The sequence below is a fragment of the Natator depressus genome, chromosome 21 (assembly GCF_965152275.1).
Source record: "Natator depressus isolate rNatDep1 chromosome 21, rNatDep2.hap1, whole genome shotgun sequence".
Lineage (NCBI taxonomy): Eukaryota > Metazoa > Chordata > Testudines > Cheloniidae > Natator > Natator depressus.
In genome coordinates this window covers 11,239,227-11,267,174 of record NC_134254.1, presented here as the reverse complement: position 1 = coordinate 11,267,174, position 27,948 = coordinate 11,239,227, and the positions used below count along the sequence as shown (strand labels likewise).

Genomic DNA, 27,948 nt, shown 5'->3' with positions numbered 1-27,948 from the left:
ATGGAGGGCATTCCCCCTGCACCAAAACTGCAGCACAAGATCACAGCAGTCCCGGGGGCAGCTCCACCCCCATCTCCTCTCCCCGCTCCCTGGCAAGGTCAGAGGTGGGAAGCTGGAGCCAGGTAGCAAGGGGAAGCTGCTGCCATGGAGCAGACAGCAGCAGCATTTCCTCCTCTCCTGCTGGTGCCCCAGGTTGAAGCTGCTCCTCGTCTCCCAGCCCCCTTTGCTCCCGCAGAGGCAACCAGTAAGAATCCCCTTGGGTTGGGAGACCCGGCTCTGTGACTGGCAGACCCCTCCGGGAACAGGGACGTCCTCCCAACACACATTCCCTAATACCCCTCTCCCTACACCCTGAGCTACCCCCTGCCCGAACATAGCCCCTAGCCCCCCCATCCCTGCACCCACAGCCACTCTCTGGGTGCACACAGCCCCAGCTACCCCCTCCCTGTTTTCAAACTTTCTGAGCTAAGCCCCCCACCTTTGAGTTATAATTTTTGGTTGTGTCGGGGGGTGGGGGGGTGCAGACAGGCTGGGTGGCCGGCTGAGGTGAGTCACTCCCTGGACCCCACCATGTGGAGGTGGTTCAAGCCCCACCCCACAATAGAAGTCAAACTACACCTATGCCCAAGGCCCCTCTGGGCCCTGGAGTTTTTATAGCATGTCGAGGGGGGCCTCGGAGAGAAAAAAGTTGAGAACCCCTGGACTAGAGGCACCAGGGTTCTTAACAGTGTTTGAAAATAAAGAGAAATATCAATGTTGTAGAAGATCTTCAATGAACTGTGCTGATGGAACAGTCCCCTAGTAATTCCATGGCACAGTCAGGCAGCTCCCGTCTAGTTGGAGGTGCTGGAATGCAGGCAGCCAAGGGATCCAGCTGGTTGCACTGTCTCTCCAGTGCTTCCTATCTGTTCTACCAACCACTGCACTAGCAGCAAGACAGAGAACCTCTGTACAGCGGCTGTTCACAAACTGAAGTACACCCCACACTGCGTATGACCAACAGTGCTAGTCAGCGAGTCAAAAAAGCAACATGCCCTCCCCGCTGGACTTGACGACGACAATATGGGACTGAGCTCACTGTCACAGGGCTAGCATCCCATAGAGCTCCAAGTGACAGCAGTTTTACAACACCCATAAGAATAAGACATTCGCAACTTTATAAGTAGCACTTTGCAAACGTTAATGAGCCCTCCCCTCACTCCTAAGGTGGGGGAGGGAGGATCATGACACAGAAACCTTCCATGATTTGCCTGTGGAGGCTTCAGAAGGTGTTGGTGTCAGGAATAGGATTAGAATTCATGGGTTCCTGGTTCCCAGCCCTCTGCTTAGACCACTAGACAAAGGCAAGCCTCTGCCTCTCCCTCACCTATCCACATAAATCCCCAGCCCCGATTATGCTATTTCACATATTGAAAGTGCTTTACAAATTTTAGCAACCATACTTTAAGCTATACAGTGGAATCACATCTTACGTGGAGGTTAGGTTCTAAAGTCAGCACGTAAGGCAAAAATCGCGTATAGTCAAAATTACCCTCTTCGGCAGCAGGTTTGAACAGTGCGTAGAGGCTAAGAGCCTTTTCTCGCAACGTGTTGCCATTGATAGCCACACGTTTATGGTTCATGTCTTCCAGCCATAAGTTTAATGCTTTTTCAGTCTTCACTAAAGTCTTATCACGCACCTGGCTCGTCACCTTAGCAGTTACTGGAGCACTTGATGCCACGGCTTGATGAATTTCTCTCTCGAATCTTGATGGCACGGATGTTAGATTCGTTGCAGCCATATTTACGCGCTACATACCGTCTCTCAATAAGTCCAACACAGCCAGTTTTTCCTCCGGCATTGGAGCAGATCGCTGTTTCTTTGGTTGAGCACCAGATGAAGTAATTGGCTGGTGTTTAGGGGCCATGTTGTACGAAAAATCCATACAGTATCTTTAAACACTAGAATCACACTCAGCGTGGCGAGATGCTCACACTATGAGAGGCACGCGGGAACTGAGACTGACTGAGGGAACAGCAGATTCACGTCTCCCATCTAACGCTCACTCTGGGGCATATGCTCATTGAGTGGAATGGTGGGCAGAATCGCCCACACAATTTACAGGTATCTTGTTATTTTTCTTTTTTTTGCCAAGCGCATATAGTTGAATTCGTGTAAGTTAAATGTGCGTACGATGCGATTCCACTGTAGTCCTCTTTGAGAGGGCAACAATGAGACCTTTTGAAGACCGTATGCATGCCATGGGAGGCGAAAGGAAGAGGGGTGCTAAGGAGCTCCAGGAGTACAACAAAACTGATATTTTGAACCGAACAAACTTTCTGGAGTTCCTGCAGGCCCCTCATGTGTTATTCCGAGGCATTTGCTTGCTTACAATCCTCTTGTCCTCACAGATCTGAACGGACCACGTGAAAGGATCTGGTTTCAAGATCAGTAATTATAGAACAAGACGGAGAGGTGTGAGTAAGCAAAGCTGCAACATTTCTTGAGGCAAACAGGGGATTCAGAGCACGACAAGTGCAGCAATGTAGTTGAATGGAAAAGCTGGGAAGTGGTGAGTGAAACAAACCGCCATGCTCGGTGCCACAGTTTGGGTCGGACTTCGAGCATGGCACTCGCTAACTCATCCCCAGCAAGTGCTGTGCAATAGCAATACTACCCTGCATTTCTGAAGACCCTCTTATCCAAGCACCTCAAAGAGCTTCTTGAGTCTTAGCTCCACATTATCCCCATTTTGCAGATGGAGGAAACTGAGCTGTAGACAAGAGTCTAGGCCAAAGGAGCAGAGCTTGGAATAGAACACAGGCAGAGTCCCGACACCCATTCTTCCTCTCTAAACACACGCTAGATCCTGAGGGTGTTGAGTGCCGGCATTTCCCTAGGACTGTAGATGTAGGTGGACGGCCACGCTCAGGAGCAGGCCCCATAACAGCCCAATAAAAACTAGTTCACAAGCCCAAGGCCGTTACCATTTTAAGAGCTTTTAAACTGTGTATTTTTGACCTCACTGAACCGGTTTCATCAGTTACAGGAGCAAACCAGGCAATTTTATCCACTCGCCAGTAAGTCCCAAAGACATTTGCGCTAACAGTCACCATTGTTGTGTGGGCCAACAAAATCCTGTAAGGTAAGGCTACTCCTTTTCCCTTCCTACAGATACGTCCCTCTCTCCTGGCCTCTGCTGCAGCAGCTAACCAACAGTTCCAATTTTAGGTCCTATGCGCTCATTTGCAAATGAGGAAATCCTTCAGACTGCAGATTTTATTGAGATTACGCTCATCTCCCCAAAAACGGCTGTTGATTTTGTAGACCCTACCAAAATACCCTGTGCAACAGCAGGTAAACCCCATTCTCAGGGCTCTGCTGACATGGATTGATTATGCCTGTGCCCAGAGAAAGAGGATTTAGCAGGGCCAGGGAATGTACAGACTGAAATTGTTAGAACAAAACCACAGTGTTCACTTCGTCTCCATTCAAACCACAGGAGAGAAAAAGCACATTAACGTTTGCCATAAGGATATAGGCATAGCCAATTATAAAGCTTCCTGAGAGGGTTTTTAACTACTTTGTTAAATGCACTAGTGTAAAACCCCTCTCAGGGAGCTTGAAGGTAAGGCAGTTTTCTTGCTGTCTCTCTCCCAACACTGTCTAGGGGAGTGGGATTTCCCCCTGTTTTTAAAACAGGGGTGGAGGTTTTGTTTGACCAAAGTTTCAGCTCTTCTGTTACCTTGTTCCTGCAAAAGCAGCTCTGGCAATCGGAACAGTTGCATAACCTCATTCTCATTGCAGTGCTTGCTCCTGACAGTTTGAATTTCTACGACACCTTCCAGAAGCACAGAGCGCTTGGTAAAACCTCACACAACTTCCCTGCGACTTAGGTATTATCCCCATTCTGGAGATGGGGAAATGGAGGCACAGAGCTGTTAAGTGCCTTGTCCAAGGTCACACAGGAATTCAGTGGCAGGGCTCAGAGTAGAACCCAAGAGCTCCGACTCCCAGTTCTTTGCTGAAACCAGACAATAAATCTCCGTCAAAGATGCTAATGCCAACAAGGATATCAATTAGTGCCAACTGGTCTGTCAGCATCTACTACAACTATGGTGAATCCACATACTCATCTGACTTGCATCACATGTCAGTCCCCACGTGGTAACAGCTTGCATGGTCTCACAACCTGAGCCAAATGCACACAAAAGACAAGAGGTGAAAATCTCCATAAACCACCTACCATCCCCATCACACCTAGAGAAGCTCTGTTAACATGGAGTTCCAGCACTGCCCTGGTCTCCTCAAGAACGTGAGTTGCCAAAACATGCAGAATTAAGGTGATACTTCCCACATAATACAGACATCCCACTCAGTTATCGCTACCCAAGAGCCCAGGAAACATGGGCACAACGCAGTATCTAGAGACACATTATGATGCACGGCAGGCCTCCTGCCCCTTCCCTCACTCTGCCACCAGCAATTAACTTCCAGACATCTGTTACTGGTACAGCGTGTGGTTCAGTATCTCACTGACTAAATGATTTGGAGAGGGTTGGGAGATGCTGTACCTCAGGAACATGCCTGACCAAATGGCCTCAAGTTCATCCACAAACTGTTCTCCAGGCCCTCAAGTAGCATATCACATTCCCAGCCACTCTTCACGCAAACGTTTTACAGCATTTTGAAAAGTGGTCTTGAAACTGACATGCTCTTCCAGCCTCCCACCTCTCTGCCTTGCAATCTCTTTCTTGCTCTCAGCAGTGCCGCACTGACCCACATTACAATCAAGTCATTGAGGGAGGCGTATTTCATAGTCCCTTGACCCAAAGGCCCCAAATTCGTACTACTAACTCTACCCAGAATCCTGGTGTGGCACAGGAATTTTGGAAGTAATCTACCAGTGCATTTTAGAGCTCTTTGAAAAAAATCAACTCTTAGACATCTCTGCTAATCCTTAGCTCTAGAAGTTGTTACTGCTCTTCCATGACTTCCAAGATTTTAAGAGCTTATTGCAAGAAGGGCAAGTCATTTTTGAACATTTAGCTTGTAGAAGAGCACACTGCTGTTAAGTACCTTACAATGAATTGGCTATATACCTAGCCAAGGATCTCTCCAACCTGTGGCTTGAACTTCAGCAAGCTTGCTGCTCTGCTGGACCTGGGTAGACAACAATCCAAATCACAAATCAAACCAAGCCCCTCACAGCTCTGCATTCAGAACAAGGCAGAGTTTCATTGGCAGCAGAATGATCTCTCAGTCCTGAATGTTGGGACCTCCTCCTTCCCAATTTAAAGAATTTCACAGAGAAGGTAACTGCAGTTGGATCTGCTGAGTAAAGGCCTCCACTTATCTCCTTTACTGCTAGTCGCTTGGTCTCTAAGAATGCAGATTTCCAATCCATAATTCTAAAGCCACAGAACGTACACTTCCCATAGCATAACAGATGTACTGTATAAACACACAGTTTTGTCAACAAGAAATCCTAAGCAGCGTCCTAGAAAAAGGATACCAGTGAACATCAGTAAGCTATTTTGTATAACAATGGCTTTATGATCAACAAAGCCTCATACGGGATCATTACAAAATCTTTTCCACATGCTATAAACATGTTTCGAGGCTCATGTCTTGAATGCTTAAAAAAACCCAGCAGAAACAGATGCACACACTTTAGGAAAAGTCACATTTTGTTTTACACTAGCAAACAGCAGCCCGTTCAGCTAAGTTACCATGATGTGCGCTGTGGCAGAAAGAAATCAAGCCTATACACAACGTTTTGGTTCCCATGTGACTGCGTTGTACTTTGTGTGCCAACTCAGAAGCCTAGGGAAAACAACAACAGTTCTCAGAGCACATGTCCCATGATGTCCTAACAAACCCCATTTCATCTCTGCAGTTAACTCAGTTGTTTTCGTCTCATGTAAAGGAGACAGTTACATAAGAATATACGCAGTAGTCGGAGTGATGGAAAAACAGTCATAGCAGTTTATCTAAGCTCTTTCTACATCCCCAGGCCCCACCCACAATCTCAGAACAGCTGATGTTTCTGTTAAAATGCAGTGAAATTCATAGATTCTAAGGACAGATGGGACCCATTGTGATTAGCTAGTCTACTCTTCTGCATAATACAGGCCAGAGAACTCCCTCTAAATAATCACTGCTTAACTAGTGCATGTCTTTTAGAAAAGCATCCAATCTTGATTTAAAAATCGCAAGTGATGGAGAATTTACCACAACCCTGGGTAAATTGTTCACATGGTTAATTACTCTCATGTTTAAAATCTACATCTTATTTCCAGTCTAGCTTCAACTTCCAGTCACTAGAAACAGCTAACAATTTTTAGCCTGTCTTCATTATAGTTGAGAGATGAGTGGAGACAGGCTGTCTGTCTATGCATAAAGCCTCATAAAGTTCACAGTCAGAAAATTACATAAACATAAGGATAGAAACGGACTAAAGAAAGAGGGAAAGCTTAAATTCTGCAGACACTAATAAGACCTCCAAAAAGCATGGAACAGATCTTAAAGATAATTCACACACTTATCCCACACTGAGTTTTTAAAAAACCCGATAGGGCAAAAGTCTTTGTAAACCACATTGCACATGAAGGGAAGGGTTACCTCTTTGGAGCTGCTGTCACTGTTCGCCTGCTGGTGAAAGCTACCACGTAATTACCATATCACCACAAAGAGCTGCATATTGAAGAAAACTGCAAGAGAACAACATAACACAAATCTCCACTGATGTGCATGAAGTCCAGCTATTTCTATGCCACGGGAAGAATGGGAGCAGATTGAACTGCAACTCTGAAGTTTATATGCACCCTTGCTGCACGCTCAGACTGAACTCTAGGGTAATGCCCCTCGTCTTGTGGAAGGCAAAAGCCTGAGAAGAACAGAATTGTTCAGCAGTCGCAGATGTTTATTAAAGACTCTTTCGTGGTTTTTATGGATTGTAGTACAGCTGCCATCAACGGAAGTCATAGACCTCTAAGTTGAAATATCAAGAGAACACTGGTCTGAGATCAAGTGTAATGTTGGAAGACCCTCAATTAGACCTTCACAACTGACTTACACTATAAGAAACTACAGCCTGAATACACTAAACCTGGAGGACAACATATAGAGTTGGTATTAAAGACACTGACGCTTCTCCGAAATGTTAGGAGGGGTTTCCTTAGCCCAGGTGCTGAGGGAGTGTCCTGTCAGTACGGAAGGTGAGAAGATCTATGCATTAGAACGATACTTAATCTTACTCTTCAGGTGACTATTTACACTTACCAGTGACTAGTTGGAGCAATCAAGTTGCTAAAACTCACAGATTCAATAGAGAAACGGCTCTGAGGGGCTTCTCTGATGACCAGGAAAATAGCATCGAAACACAGTGAAACAGCTCCAAGCATAGAAGTGTGGAGCAACAAGCTACCAGGTTCTGGAGAACACAGCTAACAAACAATTCAGAACTAGGGGACTTAGAGAAAATAGGTTTCGGAGTAGCAGCCGTGTTAGTCTGTATTCGCAAAAAGAAAAGGAGTACTTGTGGCACCTTAGAGACTAAAAAATGTATTTGAGCATAAGTTTTCATGAGCTACAGAGCTGTAGCTCACGAAAGCTTATGCTCAAAAACATTTGCTAGTTTCTAAGGTGCCACAAGTACTCCTTTTCTTTTAGAGAAAATAGGGCGTATTTTTAAACACACCGTTATGCAGAATAACTGGGTTTCATAACCAACACTGAGATTAAACAAAGATGCTAAGAACATAGATGCACCTTGAACCTTTGTTCCCTTCCCAGTATTATATGGGCTCAGCTGCTCCTCCATGCCAATGAGAAAGCCCCCATTTCAGAATAAGACATCTTTCAGTATTAGAAGAACCACAAGCTAGCTGAGTGCCTGCAGATAAACCACTTCAGCTATCAAGACAGGGCTGGCTTAAAGAGGAAAGATAGCAATTGCTTGGTCGGTCTGAAAGACCTTTGAATGCTACATAATATGGTCACAAATTGCCATTAACTATTAGCAGCACGGGGCATTAAATACGCAGTTCAGTAGTTCAGACTCCATCCAATGCATGACAGTGGTGCATGCACTAGTGAACTATTCACAGTACTTAACACTTGTGTAGAATATTTTTTAGGCAAGGATCTCAATGTACTTCGCACATAGTAATTAAGACTCAATCTCCCTGTAAGCATTATCCCCATCTTACAGGTGGGGAAACTGAGGCACAGAGCAGTGACATGAACGTTCTCTCTGTGAATCATTTCACTTTTCAAGGTCCCTGCCAGATCTACATTTCTATAGTCTTATAATTTGCCCTTTGGCCACTGGGTGAGTCAGTGGCAGAACAAAGAAGAGAATCCAGGAATCCTGATTCCCAATCCTCTGCTCTAGCAACTATTCTAAAATTACATAAAATAAATTGCTTTTGTAAACAGGACATTAGGGTTGCAGAATATTCCTCCCGTTTCCTCCTAAAAGGGAAAACAACTATACCGTAAGTCCAAGTCTGCAAATTTATTATTATTTCTGGGTAGTAAGATAAATCACACACAGCCAGGTGCCTTGAACTCAAGTACACTTCCGTCATCTCCGCTACCAGCAAAAACCTTCCCAGACCCTGTAACACAAAGCTCTACAGGAGATCCAGTGCTGACACTGCCAATCAGAATGCAAGTCACACCCTGACTGCACACACCTTATGACACTGTCCGAGCTCCAACTGCCAACAGAGACAGACACAAGTTTGAAAACCAATATTAAGTCATTAGTTCACCTTGCTCTGCTCTCAACCAAATGTCAGGACATGCCCCATCACCACTTGGTGCAAGGCGATACCTGCACCAACTCAACAGAGCATGAAAGAAAGCTCAGCGAACATCCCAGCTCCTCCCAAAGCTTCCTCTATTCTTCCAGGTTGACAGGCTCAAACTGTTAAGGAAGAAACTCACCCAGCTTTCAGCACATTTGTATCTGGGGGCCTTCAACCTGGTGTGAGAAAGTGAAGGCGTCAGTAAGAAAACAGGCCCTGCGAGAAGGATGAGTTGGTTCCAGCAACTGGAAATAGGATATTGAGGGTCACATCAGGGCCACCCATTCAAAATCCAGGTGGGGAATGGCCAGAAATCATTACTATCTGACAGCTGTCCTGAGGCCAATGGGAAATGAAGATGGCGGGTCTCAGACCAGCCTCTAAAGGACATGTGTGTGGTGACAAGAACCATCACCACTGGCCTCCCTATCAACAAGGGACTAAGAGATACTTGGACCATGGAGACTGAATTCCCTTTCCACGCTAAGACGATCCCTCCAGGTCAGCGCTGATGTACGTTGGCAAGAACCCAGGGGGTGGGGGAGAGTCTGCTGTGCTACTGCCCCCCCTTACCTGCTTTACAGTACAGAAGAGATCTTCAGCCTCCATGGCTGTCTAGCCAGTCCCTTTTCACAAGGGCTCTGCCCATGACACAGCAGTTGGAGGGGAAGATATTTACACCTGTGTGCCTGTCTGATCAGACAAGATGGGCTGTTAAAGGGTCACTCTAAGTTGTTTTAGTCTGCCATGTCAGACTGAGTCCATACAGGCAATTCAGCTACAAAACTACAGTTGTACAAAATAATAAGAGACAGGCTTTCTTAATAATAAGAACGAGGAAAAACAGTTGTGTGCTTAAAGCACAGGATTGGAATCAAGAGATGCAGTTTCTAGCCCCTCTCTCTGCCGCAGTTTCTCCACCTATAGATAGTACTACACACCTACATCAAAGTCTCATGGCTTAATTCTCTACTGTCTGAAGTGCTTTGAGATCCTCTCACTGAAAGTGAGGAGGGCAGTTTTGTATGATCTGATGGGGAGTCACTCAGCACCAGCTGTCGAAAGAGCAGCAGGGTCAGGAAGGCAGATTGACCATCCCTTTCCACAGCAGACAGGCAGGAGGAAATCTGCTTGGGAAAGAGGCTATTACACTTGGATGGGGAAAGCTCTCTTGTTCTGAGGTAGAGCCAAACACTGTATCACAAAGGAGTCAGCTGTTGCAGCAAGGAGTTGGGAGCTGGTCAGCGTGGAATAAAAAAGATGCAACAAGCCTAAGTCAATAAACAAGTAAGGAGGTGAGGGGTGAAAGAAACCAGTCTCTAATCTAGGAAGCTGGGTGGCTGTCTTGCATCTTTACATTCCTTTGTCTTCCATCCAAGAATCTCCAGGCACTTAACATATAATTAATCAATTAATTAAAACTTGCAGCCTACCTGGGAAATAAGCAAGGGCTGTTTTTCTGCCCTCACCTACAAGCAGTTTCATCTAGATACAAGATTCTTTACTTGCTGTCCTAAACATCCATGTAGCATTGATACACAGCTGCTCTATTTCTACTGGATCCCACCCGAGACATGGCTGTATGTCCTAGGTGGGCGGTGTGATCGCTATACATAGTTCTACAGTGCTTCGAGACTACAATAGAGAGATAAGGAAGCATCACCCTCCGTTTATAGACAGGAAAACCAAGGCACAGAGAGGAAATGAGATTTGTGGCAGGTCACTGAGACAGCCAGTGGAACCTACCAGTCCTATGTCCGCAGTCTCCTGCTCAAGCCACAAGATCACACCCTTGCCCCAGAGCCGGGCTAGAACCCGGGCACCCTCTCTCTCCCATTCCCTGCTCCGACCGCGAATCCCTCCTTGGTTACACCTCTCCCCCCAGCACCTTGTACCTGAGATGACACTCGCTTCAGACCCTCCACCTGCCTTTCAACGCCCCATTACCGGAGCCAGGCCCACTTCTCTCTGAAGCAGGAGTGTGAGGGAACAGGAGGAGAACGCTGGGAGCTGCAGACAGAGAGGTTCCCCCTCCCCCCTTACTCCCGGGGCGGGGGGTCGGCTGCAGACAGAGAGGTCCCCCCCAGAGAGGGGCTGGGGGCAGCTGGCAGAGGGGCTGGGGGCAGCTGGCAGAGGGGCTGGGGGCAGCTGGCAGAGGGGCCCCCCAGAGACAGGGCTGGGGGCAGAGGGGTCCCCCCCAGGAAGGGGCTGGCAGACAGAGGACTCCCCCACCCCCCGCAGACAGAGGGTTGGGGGCAGAGGGGTCCCCTGGGAAGGGGCTGGGGGCGGCGGGCAGAGGGGTCCGTCCCCCTCCCCCTGAAGACAGGGCTGGGGGCGGCGGGCAGAGGGGGGGCCCCCGGAGGCAAGGCTGGGGGCGGCGGCGGGCAGAGGGGGGGCCCGCGGGCAGAGGGGGGGCCCCCCGGAGGCAAGGCTGGGGGCGGCGGCGGGCAGAGGGGGGGCCCCCGGAGGCAAGGCTGGGGGCGGCGGCGGGCAGAGGGGTCTCCCCCCCGGAGACAGGGCTGGGGGCGGGGGTGTCGGCAGAGGGGGCCCCTCCCCCCAGTGGGGCTCAGGACAGAGCGTTCCCGGGGGGGTCCCTTCCCCCCCTCACCTGCTGCCAACGCGGAGGCTCCAACCCGCCCCCCGACAAGCTCCAGCTCAGCCCAGAACTTTTCCCCCTAGCCCCACCCCCCGTCAATACGTCACACGCATCCGCCCTGACGCCACCAGGTACCCAGCCCCATCCAGCCAATCAGCAGCGCCTGGGCTATATTAGCATATCGCCACAGCAACGGCCCAAGCCCGTTCCGCCCCCCCCCCCTTTGCAGGAGGAGGCCCGGCGCCCCCTGGCGGGCGCTCAGGACGAGGCAAAGCCGGAAATGTCAGCGTGGAAACTATGCCAGGAGGATCATGGGACTTGTAGGCCGTGAGCAAAGCATGCTGGGTAGGGAACGAGCAGGGGGCAATGAGTCTGTTAGAGCAGCAGGTCTCAATCTCAGCAGGGGGGTACGTGTCCCCCGGGGGGACGCAGGGATCTTCCAGGGGGACGTCGGCTCATCTAGCTACTTGCCTAGTTTTACAACAGGCTACAGAAAAAGCCCCAGCAAAGTCAGCACGAACTAACCGTTTCACACAGACCGTGACTTGTTTATCCGGCGCTCTAGACCATACGCCGAAATCTCAGTACTCGATTTACATGCCGGTCGGTTTATTTTATAATTATATGGTAAACACGAGACAGTCAGCCGTTTTGCAGTACGAGCAAGCTGCGACCCTTCCGCCCTTTTAGGTCTGGCTTTGTAAGCAAGTAGATTTTAAGCGAGGTGGAACGTGGGCCTCCACAAGCCAAATCAGAGGCTTGCAAGGGGTACAGCGGTCTGCAAAGGTTGCACTGTCCCTCTACCCCTGGTCGGAGTTCCTCTATCATCCAGTCAGGCTATTTCCGGGTCAGCCCAAAGTCAAACCGCCCACCCCACAGGGAAACTGAGGCACTGGCCAGAGCTGGTGACAGAGGATGCGCCTAGAGGAGTGATACCCTATAGAAGACACGGGGGGGGGGGGGGAATCCATGGGGTGTTACCCTGTAGGGAACCAGGCAGGGATGCCTTTCATGTGTGAATGACCCATGGTGGAGTGTGAATCATCTGTGGTGGATGCTTCCAGGAGAGCATGCCTATATGGGATGCTTCTTAAGGGGGTAGGAAGAACATCGGTGGGACATATATCTGGGGCGAGGCTGCAGAATGCGGGATGTTATGTAGAGGGGACAGCAGGAAATTTGTAGGCGTTTGAGACGAAAGGCATATATACATGGTTTGGAGGGACTGCTCCTGTAGGGGTAGGAGCAGAGGGTAATTAGTATGAGGCTCTCATCAGAAAAACACAGGGACATCAAAAGAGCAGGAACTAACTAGGATGTCACCTTTTATGCAATAGGATAAACATTCGTGCTCCAGTGTTTGCACTGGGCCAGCATGCCTACCGTGCATCAAAATGCCAGCACTAGGGCTGGATGATTAATTATATATATATATATACACACATATACACATTTATTTCCACTAGCTTTCCAAATGGACGAAACTGCTCCTATTTCTACTTTTTCTGTGGATTTTTTTCTTGAAATTTTTGTTTGTTTTTAAAATGTAGAATTTTTCAAAATAACTTTTTTCTAATTCAGTTGTTTTGGGGTGCAGGAGAGACCCAGCATGGCCCAATTCTGCAAGACGAACCACGGCCTGGAACACCGTATTCATGAGAAGCCCCACTGACGTCCCATAGTGCTTGCAGGATCAGGACACAAATGACTTATTTCTCCTACAGTCATGCATAGAGGTCTCCATTATTCCAGGCACTGTACATACACAAAGTAAGAGGCAGTCCCTGTACCTAAGAGGTTGCAGTCTGAAGAGACAAGACAGAGAATGGGTGGGAAAGGAAACAAAGGCACAGACAGGGAAAGTGATTTGTCCAAGGTCATGCAACAGGTCAGTGGCAGAGGACTAAGCCACTGTCTGTCTGTATTCATCTGTTTTCTCTTGTCTTAGATAGTGACAGGGGCAGGGATCATCTCTTCATTCTGTGATTGTAGAGCCCCTAGTGCAGTGGGGCCTGGCCCATTTATAATTTATTAATTTATAATAATTAATTAGCAACAAAGGGGGAAAAATCAACTCCCCAAAATCGTAAACAATCCCCCCTAACTGATCAATTAAAAGTGAAAATGATCAAACATTTAAGAACCACAATGGTTTGTGTGAAATGTCGCACTTGGGCAACAAGACCATTTTTTGACAAAAATGTTTTTCATTTGAAAAAAAATGCGATCAGCTTGTGTCCTCAGAGCACAATACAGCAGAGTGTGGCATCCAGACATCACCCGGCTTGTCACACTCTCAGGCCCCTGGAGCCGAACCTCGTGTCACATCAGACATCTTCTTGGCTTGCTATCAGCAGATGGAAGGATGGGCTGGGGGGTTAGGGCAGTAGCATGGAGCCTGTAACAGGTTCAATTCCCCCCTCTGCCACAAACTTCCTGGGTGACCTTGGGTTACTCACTTAGCATCTCTGTGCCTCAGTTTTCCATCTGTAAAAATGGGGATAATAGTCCAGCTCTGCCTTACAGGGGTGTTGTGAAGATAAAAGCATTATGCTTTCAGATCTACCAATGAAACAGCACTATTAAAAAGCCAGGTACTATACATTATAACAACAGTCCACCCAAACATCTTTATGTTGCAGCAAATTGTCCTCTCCTTACTATGGGACATCTCAATATAATTATTGCTATGAGCCGGTTAAAACCCCATCAAGATCGACAGGTGTGAACTCACCCTTCAGTTAACATAACTGTAAGCATAAGCCCCCATCTAAAAGACAAAAGGGGTGCGTGAGCCTGACCAGGAGCTTTCTGCTGAGTATTGTTTTGAGTAGGGAGCATGTGTGGGAAGAGAGAACACACAGAACCCTCGACTGGCAGCATGGGCAGCAGATGGAACCGCTGAGCCGCTCAGCCCGCTGCCAGTCTGGGGTTCCGTCTGCCAGCCCGGGGTTCCGTCTGCCAGCCCGGGTCCCGGCCGCCGGCCCCACTCAGCCTGCTGCCGGCCCGGGGTCCCGGCCGCCGGCCCCTGCCAGCCAGGGTCCCGGCCGCCAGCCCCTGCCAGCCGGGGTCCCGCTCGCCGGCCCCTGCTAGCCCTCTGCCAGTCTGAGGTTCCGGCCGCCGGCCCCATTCAGCCCGCTGCTGGCCTGGGGTCCCGGCTGCCGGCCCTGCTCAGCCCTCTACCAGTCTGGGATTCTGTCTGCCGGCCCCTACCAGCCGGGGTCCCGGCCGCTGGCCCCACTCAGCCTGCTGCCAGCCTGGGGTTCCGGCTGCCGGCCCCGCTCAGCCCTCTGCCAGTCTGGGGTTCCGGCTGCCGGCCCCGCTCAGCCCTCTGCCAGTCTGGGGTTCCGGCTGCCGGCCCCTGCCAGACGAGGCCCCGGCTGCTGGCCCCGCTCAGCCCTCTGCTGGCCCAGGGTTCCGTCCATCCAGGCCGGCAGGGGGGCCGGTGGCCGGGACCCTGGCTGGCAGCAGAGTGCTACTAAATATCAGCAGGTTGCCGACCCCTGTGCTAGTCCATAGGATTTCAACCTGGGGGTCACGAACGTGGCGGGGGTAGCGACCACCTTGTCCTTCCCCTGTTGGTAACAAGAAGTGGGGCCGGGGCAGATCTAAGCAAAGGGCTCAGGCTGGGAGAGGTTGAGAACTTGCTGAGCTTTTAAGTAGAGGGCAGCGCCGCCCCTGGATATCTGGCAAAGCTGAGTCTGCAGAGGTGGCTCAGGTGAGGGATCTAGCCCCTTGTGTGCTAACCTCTGAATTTTTTGCTTGAACCAGCCGTACATGGCTAGTGCGGTGACTAGAGAGAGTGTGCGCACCCTGGGTTCTCTGAGGGAAGTGTATCCCCCTGCTCGTGCAGGGAGCGCTCGCTGAGCGGGCAGAGGGGTTTGTGGGACTGTGAGCAATGCAGGATCAGGGCCTGAGCACACGGTGACAGCGTGGCTGTGACACATGGCTGTGTCAAGCTCCAAACGCTGTCTTGTTCTTATACTAGATGCGGAAATGCAGGGCGCTGTGATGTGCAAGCCTGGACCTGCCCAAGAGCATTGCAGTCAGTTCAGCAACAGACGGTCCCCACATCACCACAGAGTGAGCTGGGACCATCCACTTTGATTGTCTCTCAGCTGCTGGCCCAGCCACCTGGACCCACAGTCTCTACACAAGGCGGGACCCACAAGACCGGTGAGGGCTAGAGCTTTGAGCAGGGGGTGGGACTAGATGACCTCCTGAGGTCCCTTCCAACCCTGATATTCTATGATTCCTCAGAGTCAGGGACTGCTGTGTGGAGGGGAGTCAGCCCTCGAACATGTAAGGAGGACGTGCAGGGGACGGGGGGACTCGGCCAGCCTGAAACACTGACAAACCGCAGCCTCGGACAAGGCGAGCTCAGACGAGGGCACAGGGCAGCTCTGGACTTTTGTTGTTTGTTCCAAGATCTGTAACTAGCGAGCATTTGACCAGTAAAGTCAGCGTGGTTAAGAAATTCCTGCACTGAGCCCACGTTCCTGGCTTTCCTGCCATGTTGTCTCTGAAGGGGATGAACAGGAAGCCCAGCTAGCTCACAGCCTTGGTGGAGCTCCAGAGGAGGCTGCGGGAAGGACTGCGTGGGCTGAGGTGCTGGTTTTGGAGTTTAGGGCACCTGGGAGCGTGCCCTGAAGACCCAGAGCTAGAATCAGTGAGGAGCTGCCACCCAGACCCACCTGACTTGGCAGCCTGTGGGACCCAGCCCCTGGGTCCACTCACAACAGACTGGCGACCGGCCAGTGGGGTTACTGGGCCAGTTGGTCACACCCGCAACCAGCCCTGGTGTGAGAATGAGGGTAAAAATATGACCAAATGATACAGGCTGCTGCTGATCTTAGGCCATTAAATTATTAATGGCAACGAATTATTCACTGAGCAGTGGCAGCCTTCTGGGCACTGGAAGGTTTAGTGCTGATGGACTCTGGCGCTGGGAGCCCTGTAAATACCCATAGATTAGGCAGAACAAAGAGGATAAACAGACCTTGTCCCAAGAAATTTACAGGCTCAACCATCAGGACTAACCCAGATAAGTGTTACAAAGGCTCCTGGACTGCTTAGTCCGAAGGGTAGCCCTTGCTTCTGAACTGACCCTACTGTGTACTGCGTCTTATCTACCTTTATTGGATCCCGCAGCCAGACTCCTGCTTTGTGAGTTTGCTTTTGGGCTATGCTGATTGCACTGTTAATACTACTGCTTTGTGCCTGGCCAGCAGCTTGCATTGGAGGATCTCAAAACACTTTTCAACCAGTGTCTATATAAGCCCTGTGAGACAGGTATTTTCCCCCTTTGACAGAGGGAGAAAGGAAAGTGACTTGTCGAAGGTCACGCGGTGAATCAGTGGCAGAACCAGGAATTGAAGCCGGGGGTCCTGACATCCCATCTCCTGCTCTAATCCCTGGCCCACATTCCCACCAGAAGAAGAAATAGAACCTGGGAGTCCTAGCTACCAGGTCCCTGCTCTGACCAGTCAGATACATGCACCATACCCCTCTGTACTGGCACTTGGAAGATACTTAATAGGGAGACAGTTACCTGCCCAAGACAACGAACGATGGAGCCTTAGCATGCAATGCGGATGCCTCTTCTGTCTGCACCTCGGTGTGGTCTCAGATCACTGCATTCATTTCCCTGCTTCTGCAGTTCCAGCTTCTCTGCCTCCACGCCAGAGCCTCTGCATTGCTCCTGCCTCCACCTCCGTCACCCCAGGCCTCCCCCTCTCTCCTTACACTCCTCCTCGCCTGAGCACGCCCCTGTGACTCCTAGGCCCATTCCTGACTGTGGGCTGGATCCCAGGAGCTACTCAGCTGCGTGCTCGCCCCTCCCACCAATTTCAATTCAACAGGAGCTGCCGGGCCACCACGGAGGTTCTGGGATGGATTCCCAGCTACCATGCTCAGCTTCCAGAGCTCTTCTCACCCCCATTTCCATTCCCTGAATGGCCACAAGCTGCCCCATCCTTGTGCTGGACTAATTCCGACCTCCTTCAGGCTTTGATTTCTGCTCTTGGACTGACCTAGGTTACCAGCTGTACAGAGCCACGTACCTCTGTGGCTTCCTGGTCACACTAATGATTGCTGATCAGAGATGTGAGGTTGCAGATGGAAAAATGACAAACTTTGGGCCTGATCCTGCTGTCGGCTACCCCAGTGTAAATGAAGAGGAGTGACTCCTGATTTACACTGGTATAACCCAAGTTCAGGAACTGGTCCAAAAGGTTGGGGGGTTGAGGGGGGGGGGAACAGAAGAGGGTGCATTCCGGGCAGCAAGGCAGGTGGCATGATGCAAGACACAAAGGGCTCAGTTCTAACTCCATTGGTTTCAGCCTTTCTGATTTACACCAGTAAAACAGAGGCAGAATCAGGACCACAACCTCTGTCCTAAGGAGTTTCCACGCCAAGGCTCTGAGCCTGCAAACACTTATATACGAAAGCAACTCTCCCCCTTTGAACACAATGGGTGTTTCACACAGGAGCCCTCATGGGCATAAAGTTACTCAGATGCCTAAAAGCTTCCAGGACCAGGGCCGACTTCAGCAGCTCTTGTATTTTCCCATAGCGTGGCCCATGTTCCCATACAGCAACGGGCCTCTGAACACTGCCTCTCCCAGCGGGGACAGCAGGATGCTCCGCCTCATAGCAGCGACAGTAACTGCTGACCTGGCAAAGTAACATTAGGACAATACTGCCGGAGATGCAATCCAAGCAGGTGGAAGCAAGGAGTGGGGCCAGCACCATGTGGCTGGCCACCAGCAATCTGCAACCCACCGGAAAGTGGACTAGGGACCACAGCTTGGGACCCTCGGATCCAACTAAGACAGGATGAGACCCAGCAAAATAACTGATGTGTGTGTGTGTGGGGGGGGGGGAGGGGAGCAGCTCAAAGGATGTATGGAAACAGCAGGGGATGTTTAAATGCAGGAGAAGACCCATGGTGTTTCACAATCTCTCACCTGATTTCTCACTTGTGATCCTTGCGTTCTACCCTATTTTTAGTTCAAGTCTCTGCAGCAGCTAATCACGGCCCCCAGAATTGCTGACTCGGCCTGCAGTCAAAGCGCTTTCCGCTCTGTCTCGGCCCCACCAAAACGGGGAGGCAGCACAACCAAGACACATCTGAAGTCAGTCAGCCACTGATCAAAGGAAAGTGCTGACAGAAGTGCTGTCTATTTACTCCATGCCTGTTCTCACTTGAAGTAATCAGCCTGCCAACCTCTTGTGCTGCATGGGCGAGGAATTCAGGGAAAAACGACACCATTTTATAAAACAAAAACCAGGGGGCAGCCCCTCTGCTGGGGAAATAAAAGTGGTTTGAAGCAGATATTCCACAGAGGTTTTTAGGCTTGCTTTTGGAGGGTGTAAATCACGAGCTAGTCAGTTGCATCATGGCTGCTGCTCCCAGCCAATGGGAAGGTGAATCCCTATCTGTGCTGACAGCTACCTTTTCCTCCTGCACTGGGGAGGACACCCAGGAATTTAGAGCATGGGTGTGGTGGGGTACAGCCCCTACTTACCCCTATGACAGAGGCCTGGAAAACGCAGATCAGTGCATAGATAGCGTGTAATGCGGCTGATGGAGAAGACTTGTAGCTCCAGTCCCTGAATTTCCAGTGGAGGTTGAAGCCTGCATCCTTCCCTGTCGTTTTCAGGCAGAGTGCGGCTTATCCGGGAAAGCCCCTTGTATAAAGATTTCCCAAGGGCCTGTCACTTTCCAGGGTTAAGAAACCCATCCTCCAACAGAGGAGATCCTCCCTGGGTGCAAAGATAAGTCCCCGCTTGAGAACCATTCACTCCCACTCCCTGCTAACTGAGACCATCACCTCATCGGCCAGGTCAGAACTCCTGGGCATTTCCCTTTGCAAGAGACCAGCCACCACAAAGAGCAGCTGCCCCTTGTCTCCAGAAGGCATTCGAGCAAAATCCAGTCTCCTGTCAGCGAGCGGAGTCCATTCACCAGGCCTCAGTGCTCCTCTGTAACTGACGGGGATGTTTCTTTACCCACTAATCAGAGCATCCTTCTCTCTTCCACACCTTGTGTGTGAAAGACTGAAGGGATCCATCATGCCCTGCTTGCCGGCTGAGGTACTTCCACAGCCCCTTGGTGGTCGATTCTCATCTTCCCTGGGGTTCTCAGGTGGGTAGTCGTGAGCCAGGGGGTGGGTCATGACCACCCTGTCCTTTCTAAACAGGAGCGGGTAGGCTCCGGGCTGCTGCATGGGAGAAGACTCCAGGTTTGCAAAAGGTGGACAGCCCCTTGACATCACATGAGCGTGGTTATTTTGGGTGGTCAGGAGAACTGCAAGGCAGACAGATCCTCTCCCATCTGTGGTGCTTTTGTGTCGAGTGTGGGTCTGTGATGTTTTTACAGTGGGGGCCACTCAGCAAAAATCAGCATGGCCGCTGACACACACACAGTCTCTTTATCCGAGAAGAGCTGTGCGGCCCCAAACCGGCGTAAGCAAACCTGCTGCAGCCAATGGCTTCGCTCATGCTCGGTTTAATGAAAACCTCATAGTAAAGGAACAGCGTTAAAAGACAGAGCTCCGTGGGGAACTGCCCAGAGCAGCTCAAGGTAGGAACGAGATTGGCAGAGTTCCTCTGCGCTCACTGGGCTGACTCCGACCTAGCCTTTTACAGCACGATTTTCTATCCGCGCCAGCTTTCAAAACATTCTTTATTGGAGCGGAGGCCCTGTGCCCAATGCAATAAAGCGCCCAAAGCCACAGGCTGGGAGAACTCTATTTAAACAGAGGTGCTTGGAAAAAGGGATGCTGACGTTGGCACTTTCGCAGCAAAGTGTGTCAGAAGACTTGGCTCATGTTCTTAATCTGCCAGGGAGTAAATGAGACGATGTAGACAACACCTGGGCCAAAGCTTTTAAAGAGAATCAGCAGGTGCACCTGCTCCGGGGTTTGCAATGCAGACACCCACTGAAGTCAAGGGGAGGCTTTTCTGTGCCTTCAGTGAGCATTGGCTCGCCCCCTAAGTAGACGGAGCCCCTGAAATGAGGATGGCTGGACAGTCCTGAAGACCGAGGGCCTATAAAGCTAGGTAGATATTGAAGCTATTTAGATGCCTCCATTACTGTAGTATCTGAGCATCTCAATCATTAACGTGTTTATCTGCGCAGCACTCCTGTGAGACAGGGCAGGGCAGTTAGCCCCATGGTAAAGATGGGGCACTAAAGCGCAGAGAGGCTAAGGCTCAGATCCACAAAGGTATTTTGGCTCCTAACTGCTATTGTTTTCAGCCAGGAGCCTAAAAGGATCTGGGCATAAGAGACTTACCCACCGTGGTCACACAGTGTGGGGCACAGTAGGGGCTCGAAGCCAGGTCTCTGGCTAACATCCTAACCACTGGGACATCTATCTTTAAATCAGGTACACCACGGGCAGTGGCAGGGCAGGCTTCCCTGAGCCTGGCCCACCACCGTGCGCACCATCCAAACCCAGAGGGGAACGCCCCCCCAGGGCAGAGAGGGGAATTCAGCCGCCATGACCCATTCAGTACACGTGGCCGCTACCCTGCTCCGGATGGACTGTTAGACTGGCGTGTCTCTCTCTGCACGCTCTAAGGGCTTCTCATCCAGAGAGGCCATAAACCCTCCTGATGCAGTGACTGGGGGTTCTCCTTGAGCTCAAAAAAGAGGGGTCGGTGTTTTCAAAGCACAGTGGTTGTGGAATAATTATACCCAGCTCTTATATAGCTTTAGCTCTCCAAGCGCTTTATCAAAGGAGGTCAGTATCACGAGCCAGGGTATGCCAAGTAGCTGATGGCTGGGAATGCCAGAGGTGATGAGGGCTGGTCACAGTTTCTTGACTGTTCTGAGTCCAGTGAGGGGCCTCGTGGGAGCAAGGATCACACCAGGAGAAGCCAGGGCTGTGTGCCAGAGGCAGAAGGCGGACCAATACACTGCAGGTGCCCAGGAATTCCCAACAACAAGACTTCTTCCTTCAATGGGCAGAACGTGTCTATTTAATGGTCATTTGAAAGGGGGTTTATTTCTAAAAGCTGCCCTGAAGCAGATGTGTTTTGGGATGCCCAGCTTAGCTACCCTGGCTGTGAACCATGTCTCAGAATGAAACCCAGAAGGACAGAACTCACTGGGGGACTGAAGGGTCAAACCCAAATCTTCCCCGCAGCAGTCAGAGGATGAAATCAGCCACTCTCTCGTCACTGCAGGCAGAACTGCCTGAGCAGGAGTCCCTGGGCTGACCCACATAGTCTGGGAATGGCAAGCAGGATTCTACGGAGGCGGCGGGGGGGGCGCTGCCAAACATCTAGCACCTTGCTGCGGCTTGTTCCTCTGCTCCCTGGGCATGTGCCAACCTACTCCCAGGCAGGCACTCTCTTATCACTCCCCCACTTTATTCAGCCCGAGACGCTGCAGAGCAGAGTGGAACGTGGAATCCTGTTCAGCCCTAAAGGCAATTAAGTGTTCTCCCCAGGGAATCATGCCCCAGCATCTTCCTTTGATCATCTTTACACCTTTGCCAGCATGTCCTAGCATTAGCTCCCTCTGCCCAGCTCCCAAAGAAAACCAGACAACTCCAGATGCCGTCTGCATAAACGGACAGACAGCAGCTTCTGAATTACACACCAGTAATCAAGAGGTCTTGGCCAACACTATTATGGGCTTGCACGTTCTCTCTGGCCTAGGCACCTGTTGTGTTTGCATGCGTCTGCAGGTGAAGACCTGGGACCATTCTCCTGCTGAAGCAATTCCATGCAGCAGCAGTGACCCACACTAGGGTGTGTCTTTCACAGGCAGTGCCAGCCAGAAGGACATCCTGAAATGTACCTACTTCATCTCACATCAGGGCCAAGAGCAAAGTTTCCACTGGTGACTTCACCTCTGAACCCTTCATGGCATCCCCACTCAACTCTTGCCCTCACTATAGGGTCCACGGAAAAGGAAAAGATGACCAACTCGAGCCATTTTTCAGGTCTTGATGATGGATAAAGAAGCCTGAGAAGGATTTATTTTTCAATGGATCGTTCCCTGCGTTAGACGTTCAGACCTTGCCTGCTCGGGAAGACTCAACAGAGAAAGGAGAACTAGTGAAAGCAGGAGCAGTTCAGAGGGGAAGGAGATTTACAGTCGCATTGTTTTAAAAAGCTTTATTTCTGCTTCCTTTTGGTTAGCATCTATTTGACTCCAGTGACTAATGAAGACCTTAGAGAAAGCACATCTTTGTTAAAGAGTCCCTCCCTACCCCCTCTATAAAGGTGTGAAGGCACACAATACCCATGGGTCCTCCTGGGAAAATAGGGAAGATTTGACAAGGCCGATATTTAAGGTAAAAAAATCCCAAACATCTTCTTGGCTGTCTTTATAAAATAAGCAAAATAAGGCACAGCTCAATTTTTGAAGTCTCTTTTGGACGTCACCTTTACATGAGCCATGCACTTTACATCTCGGGGTGCTAGATGGCTGTGGTTGCAATAGCAATTAGCTGGGAAATCCTAACCCGGGGGCGGGTGGCCAGAGCAGGGTCCATGGGCCAAACAGTCTGCAGGATTCTACAAGGCAATCCACAGCCACCCTCGGCTTTACTATGGAAGGCAGCAGGCTGCTCAGGTCAAAACGGAGCACAGCATGCTGGGAGTTGTAATCGCCAAGGGCTGCACCTGTGCAACACAGATGGTAGAAGCCGCAGTATCTCCGCAAGTCAGGTGTGGCTCTGGGGCTCCTCGCATTTTGCAACCAATCTTTAGTTGCATAAAGTGGAAGCACCGCTGCCCTAGATGCATTATATACGTCTCCTATAGAATCTGTACTTCTCTCTGGCATGTGTCTACATACAGCTCATCTCCCTACAGAGATCACCGCATTGACTACTCTTGCTAGTCTGAACGCCCCGAGGTGCCCACAGTTCTGCGCTGGGCTCTGCCATGCTCCTGAGGCTAGTCGGAGGGTTCTGTGGCCGTGGTGTCCATGTCAGGAGATAGCGACAGCCTCCTGGTCTCTCCATTGTTCACGTTCTTCTTGCTGTCTTCCCTCTCAAGATCATAGTTCTTATCTTCTAATCTCTGCCTGAGCTTGAGGGACGACTCCCTCCTGGTGAGGAGCACGGGTGGGATGCTGGGGAATCCTCCACACGTTGTCGTACGCTTCTCTGGGAACAGATGCAAACAGATGATTATTTCCCACGGCACGTGCAGTTTCAGACAGAAGCAGCACAGCCATAGGCCTCTCAGTGTCACCGCAGCCGTGTAATGTAACGGCCATTCATCCCAAAGCACTTCACTGACTTGAGTGTATATTCTCACTTCACCTGCTCCTGAAATGCAGCTACTTCTGGGGTGCAGCCTTGCAGCTGTTAAACAGCACAGAGCAACACTAGGCAAAGACAGGAAGTGAAAGAAGAGGCAGAACGCAATTGCTCTCCCTGGCATTTGGCTAGGAGACTCGGTTTAGCACCCCCTACCCCAGTGAAAAGGGACACAACGGAATATTTAATAACCACAAGTAGTTAGAATCTTGTATTTACATTCTGTGCGGAAGAGAGTGTCTCCAACTGCTCAGTGCTCCCAAGCACGACGTGTTCCTTGGAGGACTCCCATCCAAGTAACGACCAGGCCCAACCCTGTTTAGCTTGTGAGATATGAAAGGATCCCAAGGCAGAATGGCTGCAAAATAATGAGCTGTCACATTAAGGTATATCTTTGCCCTGAAGTCCTAGCCCCGCCTCTCACCTCCTGGCCCAATGGGGTGCATCAGTCGATTCATCTGGACGTTCCAGTGCTTGACATTGGTGCTGGCCTGTCGGAGCTTCCTCTGGGCCGCCTGAAATGAACAGGAACAGGCAGGTAACATGCACGCAGCTGGCAAATCCACCTAGTACAGACCCATGTGCCCTGAACCAGCTACAGAAAGTTCCCATCTCCTTTGCACAGAAACTGGGCCTCACCCTTACATTGCCTTGAAGAATGGAGTTCGACCTCAACTATCCTGGGCTCTGCTTTGGCAGGGCTTTGAACCAACACCAGCCTGGCAACCAGAGCCACCTTTGGGGACCCCAAGCCCCATGGGCCAGAGGGGCACTCTGATTTGTGTGACAGTCCTAAATTTTGCATGGGGTCTTCTACGGCCAGAGCAGTGCTCAACTACTGACACCTTCCTAATCAGGCTGCTCTTTGCCACCCCAGCTCTGCTTTTTCACTGCTCTAATCCCCTCCATCCCCACGCCTGGATGCCTTTGCTACCCATAAACGGTCCATTGTCACCCCTCAAGGTCGGGCTCTGGCCTCGATTGATGACCACAAAGTGCCCCACGTACACAGATGCTGCCGGACAGATAATAAATGATTCAATATGCAACGTGGTAGCAAGGGAACCCCCCTCTTGGTGGTTTGGCGACCCACCCTTAGGGGTGCCATTCCAGCAGATTTCCCACAATAGAGTTTGCCAGCCAAGCCTAGTGGGCGTGAAACTTACAACCACCACTCATCACTCAAACCACCACTTCCTCCCTTCCCGCCAATATTCTTTGGGAACCTGTTCTTAACCTATGGAAGAGAACATTCAGTTGGTGGCAGCTGTAACACGCTGCTAAGACACCTTGTGATCTCTCACTCTTCTGGCTGGTCTGCCACTCAGAGGATGCTACCACTGCTGCAAACAAAGCTACCGTAAAGCTAAAGTAAACTCTGCTCCCTCATATACAGAGGAGAACACACCGCTCTGGCGGAAGAGTCTGAAACTCTGCCCATCAGAGCAGCCACCAGTCACTCACCAACAGCCCCTTTACCAAGAAACATGAACACCTAGATGCTATGGCAATGGGTATATTTATAGATGCTTAGACAGGGGAGTTCTCTTCTGTTGAAATCCATTGGCCCGATTTCCTTGATTTACCAGCGTTTACATGGGTGTAATGCCGTCTACTTCAATACAGCTACTCCACATTTACAGCAGGGCATGTGAGAACAGGATCGGACCCCGTTTCTCTAATATTAAGGAGAATCACATGCGAAAAGTAAATTATGCGATCTTCCCTGAGAGGAAACCCCGATTTCCAATGTAGAAAAGCCAACCTATTTCTTTCCAGGTGGTGGGCTTGGTAAATCTCTTTCAGGGGGGTTAATGGCAGTCTGGGAAGTAGGACTGGTACGATGCTCACCATGACATCCTGGTCTACCCTCTGCCTGTTCTCTCTCACTTCTTCCAGCTGCTTTTGGGCCTCTTCCAAATATTTGCTCTTGTTTTCCATCTCCTGCTTAAGAACCTGCTTCTCCCGCTGGGTCTGGATGATGTATTCCTCCTGCTCCTCCTTCAGCTTCATCAGCTCCTTCAGCTTCTCCTCCTCCTCAGCCAGCAACCTGCCGAGAAAGAGCGAGAGGTGACTATACCCCACCCTCCAAGCGACCAACACACCCGACCTTGCCGCGGCAGGGCTCAGAGCTATTCCAGACCCAGCAAGAACGCTGGGGGATTGGCTCCACGCCTGATCTCCTCCAGCGGGAACTGCTGTAGGGAATGGCGTAGAGGTGCTGGCTGGGAAGGGGTACCAGCTGGGAAGGCTGGGCACTGTAAGGAATGGTGTTGGAGCACTGGCTCTGAAAGAAGTTCTCAGTTTCCCCCGTCTCCGTCTCTTCCAGCGAGGGGCGCGGTGGGGAATAGTGGAGGAGTGCTGGAGTAACGCCACACCCCTGAGTGGGTCGGCAGCAGTGGGAATTAAACCTCTGGATCTAAAAGCAGGAGCCTCGACTATCGGACCTAAAAGACCCAGCTCTGTTAGCCAAGGCTGTAGCAGGCGCATCAGCCTCTATATGTGGCCTGGCCACCACTAGGCAAGGAAAAGCATCCCAGTGAGTGGCTGTGCAGGAGCTCCCAGCTCCTCCGGTCCCAACTGAGCTGCAGCCAGGTCTTAGAGCATTGCCCACTGAGGAGTCAGTAGGAAGGAAGGTATTTCCAGGTTATACCTGGCCTGGGCGTATCTCACAGACTCCTCGTCCTGCCGTGCCTTCACCTCCTGGTGCAGGGCCTCCTGGAGCCGCTCCTGCATCTCCTCCAGCTCCACGATCCGCTTCCGCTGCCGCTCGGCCTCCGCCTCCTTCAGCACCATCTCAGCCTGCATGGAGGCGCGAGCCTGGAGCCGCGGGGAGGAGACGGTGATCGGCATGGGCAGCACACAGCCAAGCGCAGGGGTCCCCAGCCCCCACCCGAATCCAGCCTCTCCTCTCCGTACTGCCAGGAAGATGGAGCTGGACGTATCCCCCGCCACGGACGTCCCTTCGCAGCCGGCTTGTGGTTCTACAGGGCGCTGGGAGACGCATTCACCGGCCCTGTCCCTAGCTCCCCAGGGCGGTGGTGCCTTTAGATCTGAACCCTCTGCAGCAGCTAACCAGCAAATCCAGGGGTGGGCAACAGGGACCTCAGCCTGCTCCCCAAAGATGTGACACTGCCGCCCAGCAGGCCTTCCTGCTGAATTGGGAATGAACTGGGCTGCAGGAGACTGTCCCCGTTGCCATTTGGATGTCCCAGCTACGGCAAGTAGCGCCCCGGACTGCACAGGATTGTGAAATCGAAGCCCCGCGCGTGCTCAGCCAGCTGGCCTTCGGGGCGCTTGAATTTTGATCAGCCATCGTGAAGACGCACGGTGCAACTGCAAACCGAGCCCCTTACGACGGGGAAAATGGAGGGGTGGCCCTTCAGCCCTGGGTCTGAAAACTGCTTGGCAGTCTGAGGATAGGAAAACACTAGCCAAGCTGGGAGCAAGTATTGTGCTAGGCTTGCAAAGCAGGGAGAGCCCCAGTGCAGCCCCAACGGGACGCAGTGCCTGGGACGGTCTGTGCCAGGAGCCGGGGCTGCTGCGCACAGGGGTCTGGAGTTTGCCAGTTAAAAGACCCAGGAGGCTACGGCAGTAGTGACCCAGATTGCTACCAACTTCGGGGTCTTTGGTGAGTTACAAGGGAGACCAAGAGAGAAACTGTCCCCTGCGCTAATGGAAACCTCCCAGCATAGACAGCACCTCTCCTCCCTCCCCGCCAACCTGCTCAGCCTCCTTCAGCTGGACCTCCAAGGTCCTCTGCATCTCCTCGTGCTGCAGCCGGCGCCGCTGCTCTTCCTCCTGCAGCAGCAGCTCCGCCTGCCGCTGGGCCTCCTTGAGCAGCTCCAGCTCCTGCAGCTTCCGCTCCTTCTCCTCCTGCAGCTGCTTGAGGCGCTGCATCTCCTCCTCCTTGGCGGCCTTCCGCCTCTCCCGCTGCTCCCTCTGCTCCCGGCGCTTCTGCTTCAGGTCCTTGTGCAGGGACTTCTTCCCCTCTGCTTGCAACCGGATCGCCGTCTGAATGGCTGGGAGGGAAGGAAGGAAGGAAAGGAAATTCAGCAGGGCCACACCAGGCTGGGCCATAGATCCAGCTGCTGCAGCGTATCATAAGAACATAAGAATGGCCATACTGGGTCAGACCAAAGGTCCATCCAGCCCAGTATCCTGTTTACTGACAGTGGCCAACGCCAGGTGCCCCAGAGGGACTGAACGTAACAGGTAATGATCAAGCGATCTCTCTCCTGCCATCCATCTCCACCCTCTGACAAA

The 27,948-nt window shown here is 51.3% G+C and overlaps 2 protein-coding genes across 5 annotated transcripts in view; both read right to left on the bottom strand.

Annotated features, from left to right (window-relative positions):
• PPARD (peroxisome proliferator activated receptor delta) overlaps positions 1 to 17,061 on the bottom strand; it is a 39,601-nt gene extending 22,540 nt beyond the window's left edge. Inside the window, exon 1 of one of the 4 annotated variants that reach the window (XM_074936430.1) lies at positions 16,944 to 17,061. The gene's annotated coding sequence lies outside the window, so the exon portion shown is untranslated. Of the gene's footprint in view, positions 1 to 6,604; positions 6,733 to 10,691; positions 10,715 to 11,404; positions 11,474 to 16,943 lie in introns of those variants that run through there. The other 3 variants (XM_074936428.1, XM_074936433.1, XM_074936431.1) reach the window with 3 other exon arrangements.
• A 5,467-nt stretch (positions 17,062 to 22,528) lies between these two features.
• The window catches only part of DEF6 (DEF6 guanine nucleotide exchange factor), a 34,088-nt gene continuing 28,668 nt past the window's right edge, over positions 22,529 to 27,948 (bottom strand). Inside the window, exons 7-11 of the mRNA XM_074936423.1 lie at positions 27,406 to 27,704; positions 26,336 to 26,502; positions 25,534 to 25,732; positions 24,107 to 24,197; positions 22,529 to 23,526 (exon numbers count right to left, since the gene is read on the bottom strand). Of these exons, the coding sequence (XP_074792524.1) occupies positions 23,315 to 23,526; positions 24,107 to 24,197; positions 25,534 to 25,732; positions 26,336 to 26,502; positions 27,406 to 27,704 (968 nt within the window). The 3' untranslated portion in view covers positions 22,529 to 23,314. The remainder of the gene's footprint in view (positions 23,527 to 24,106; positions 24,198 to 25,533; positions 25,733 to 26,335; positions 26,503 to 27,405; positions 27,705 to 27,948) is intronic.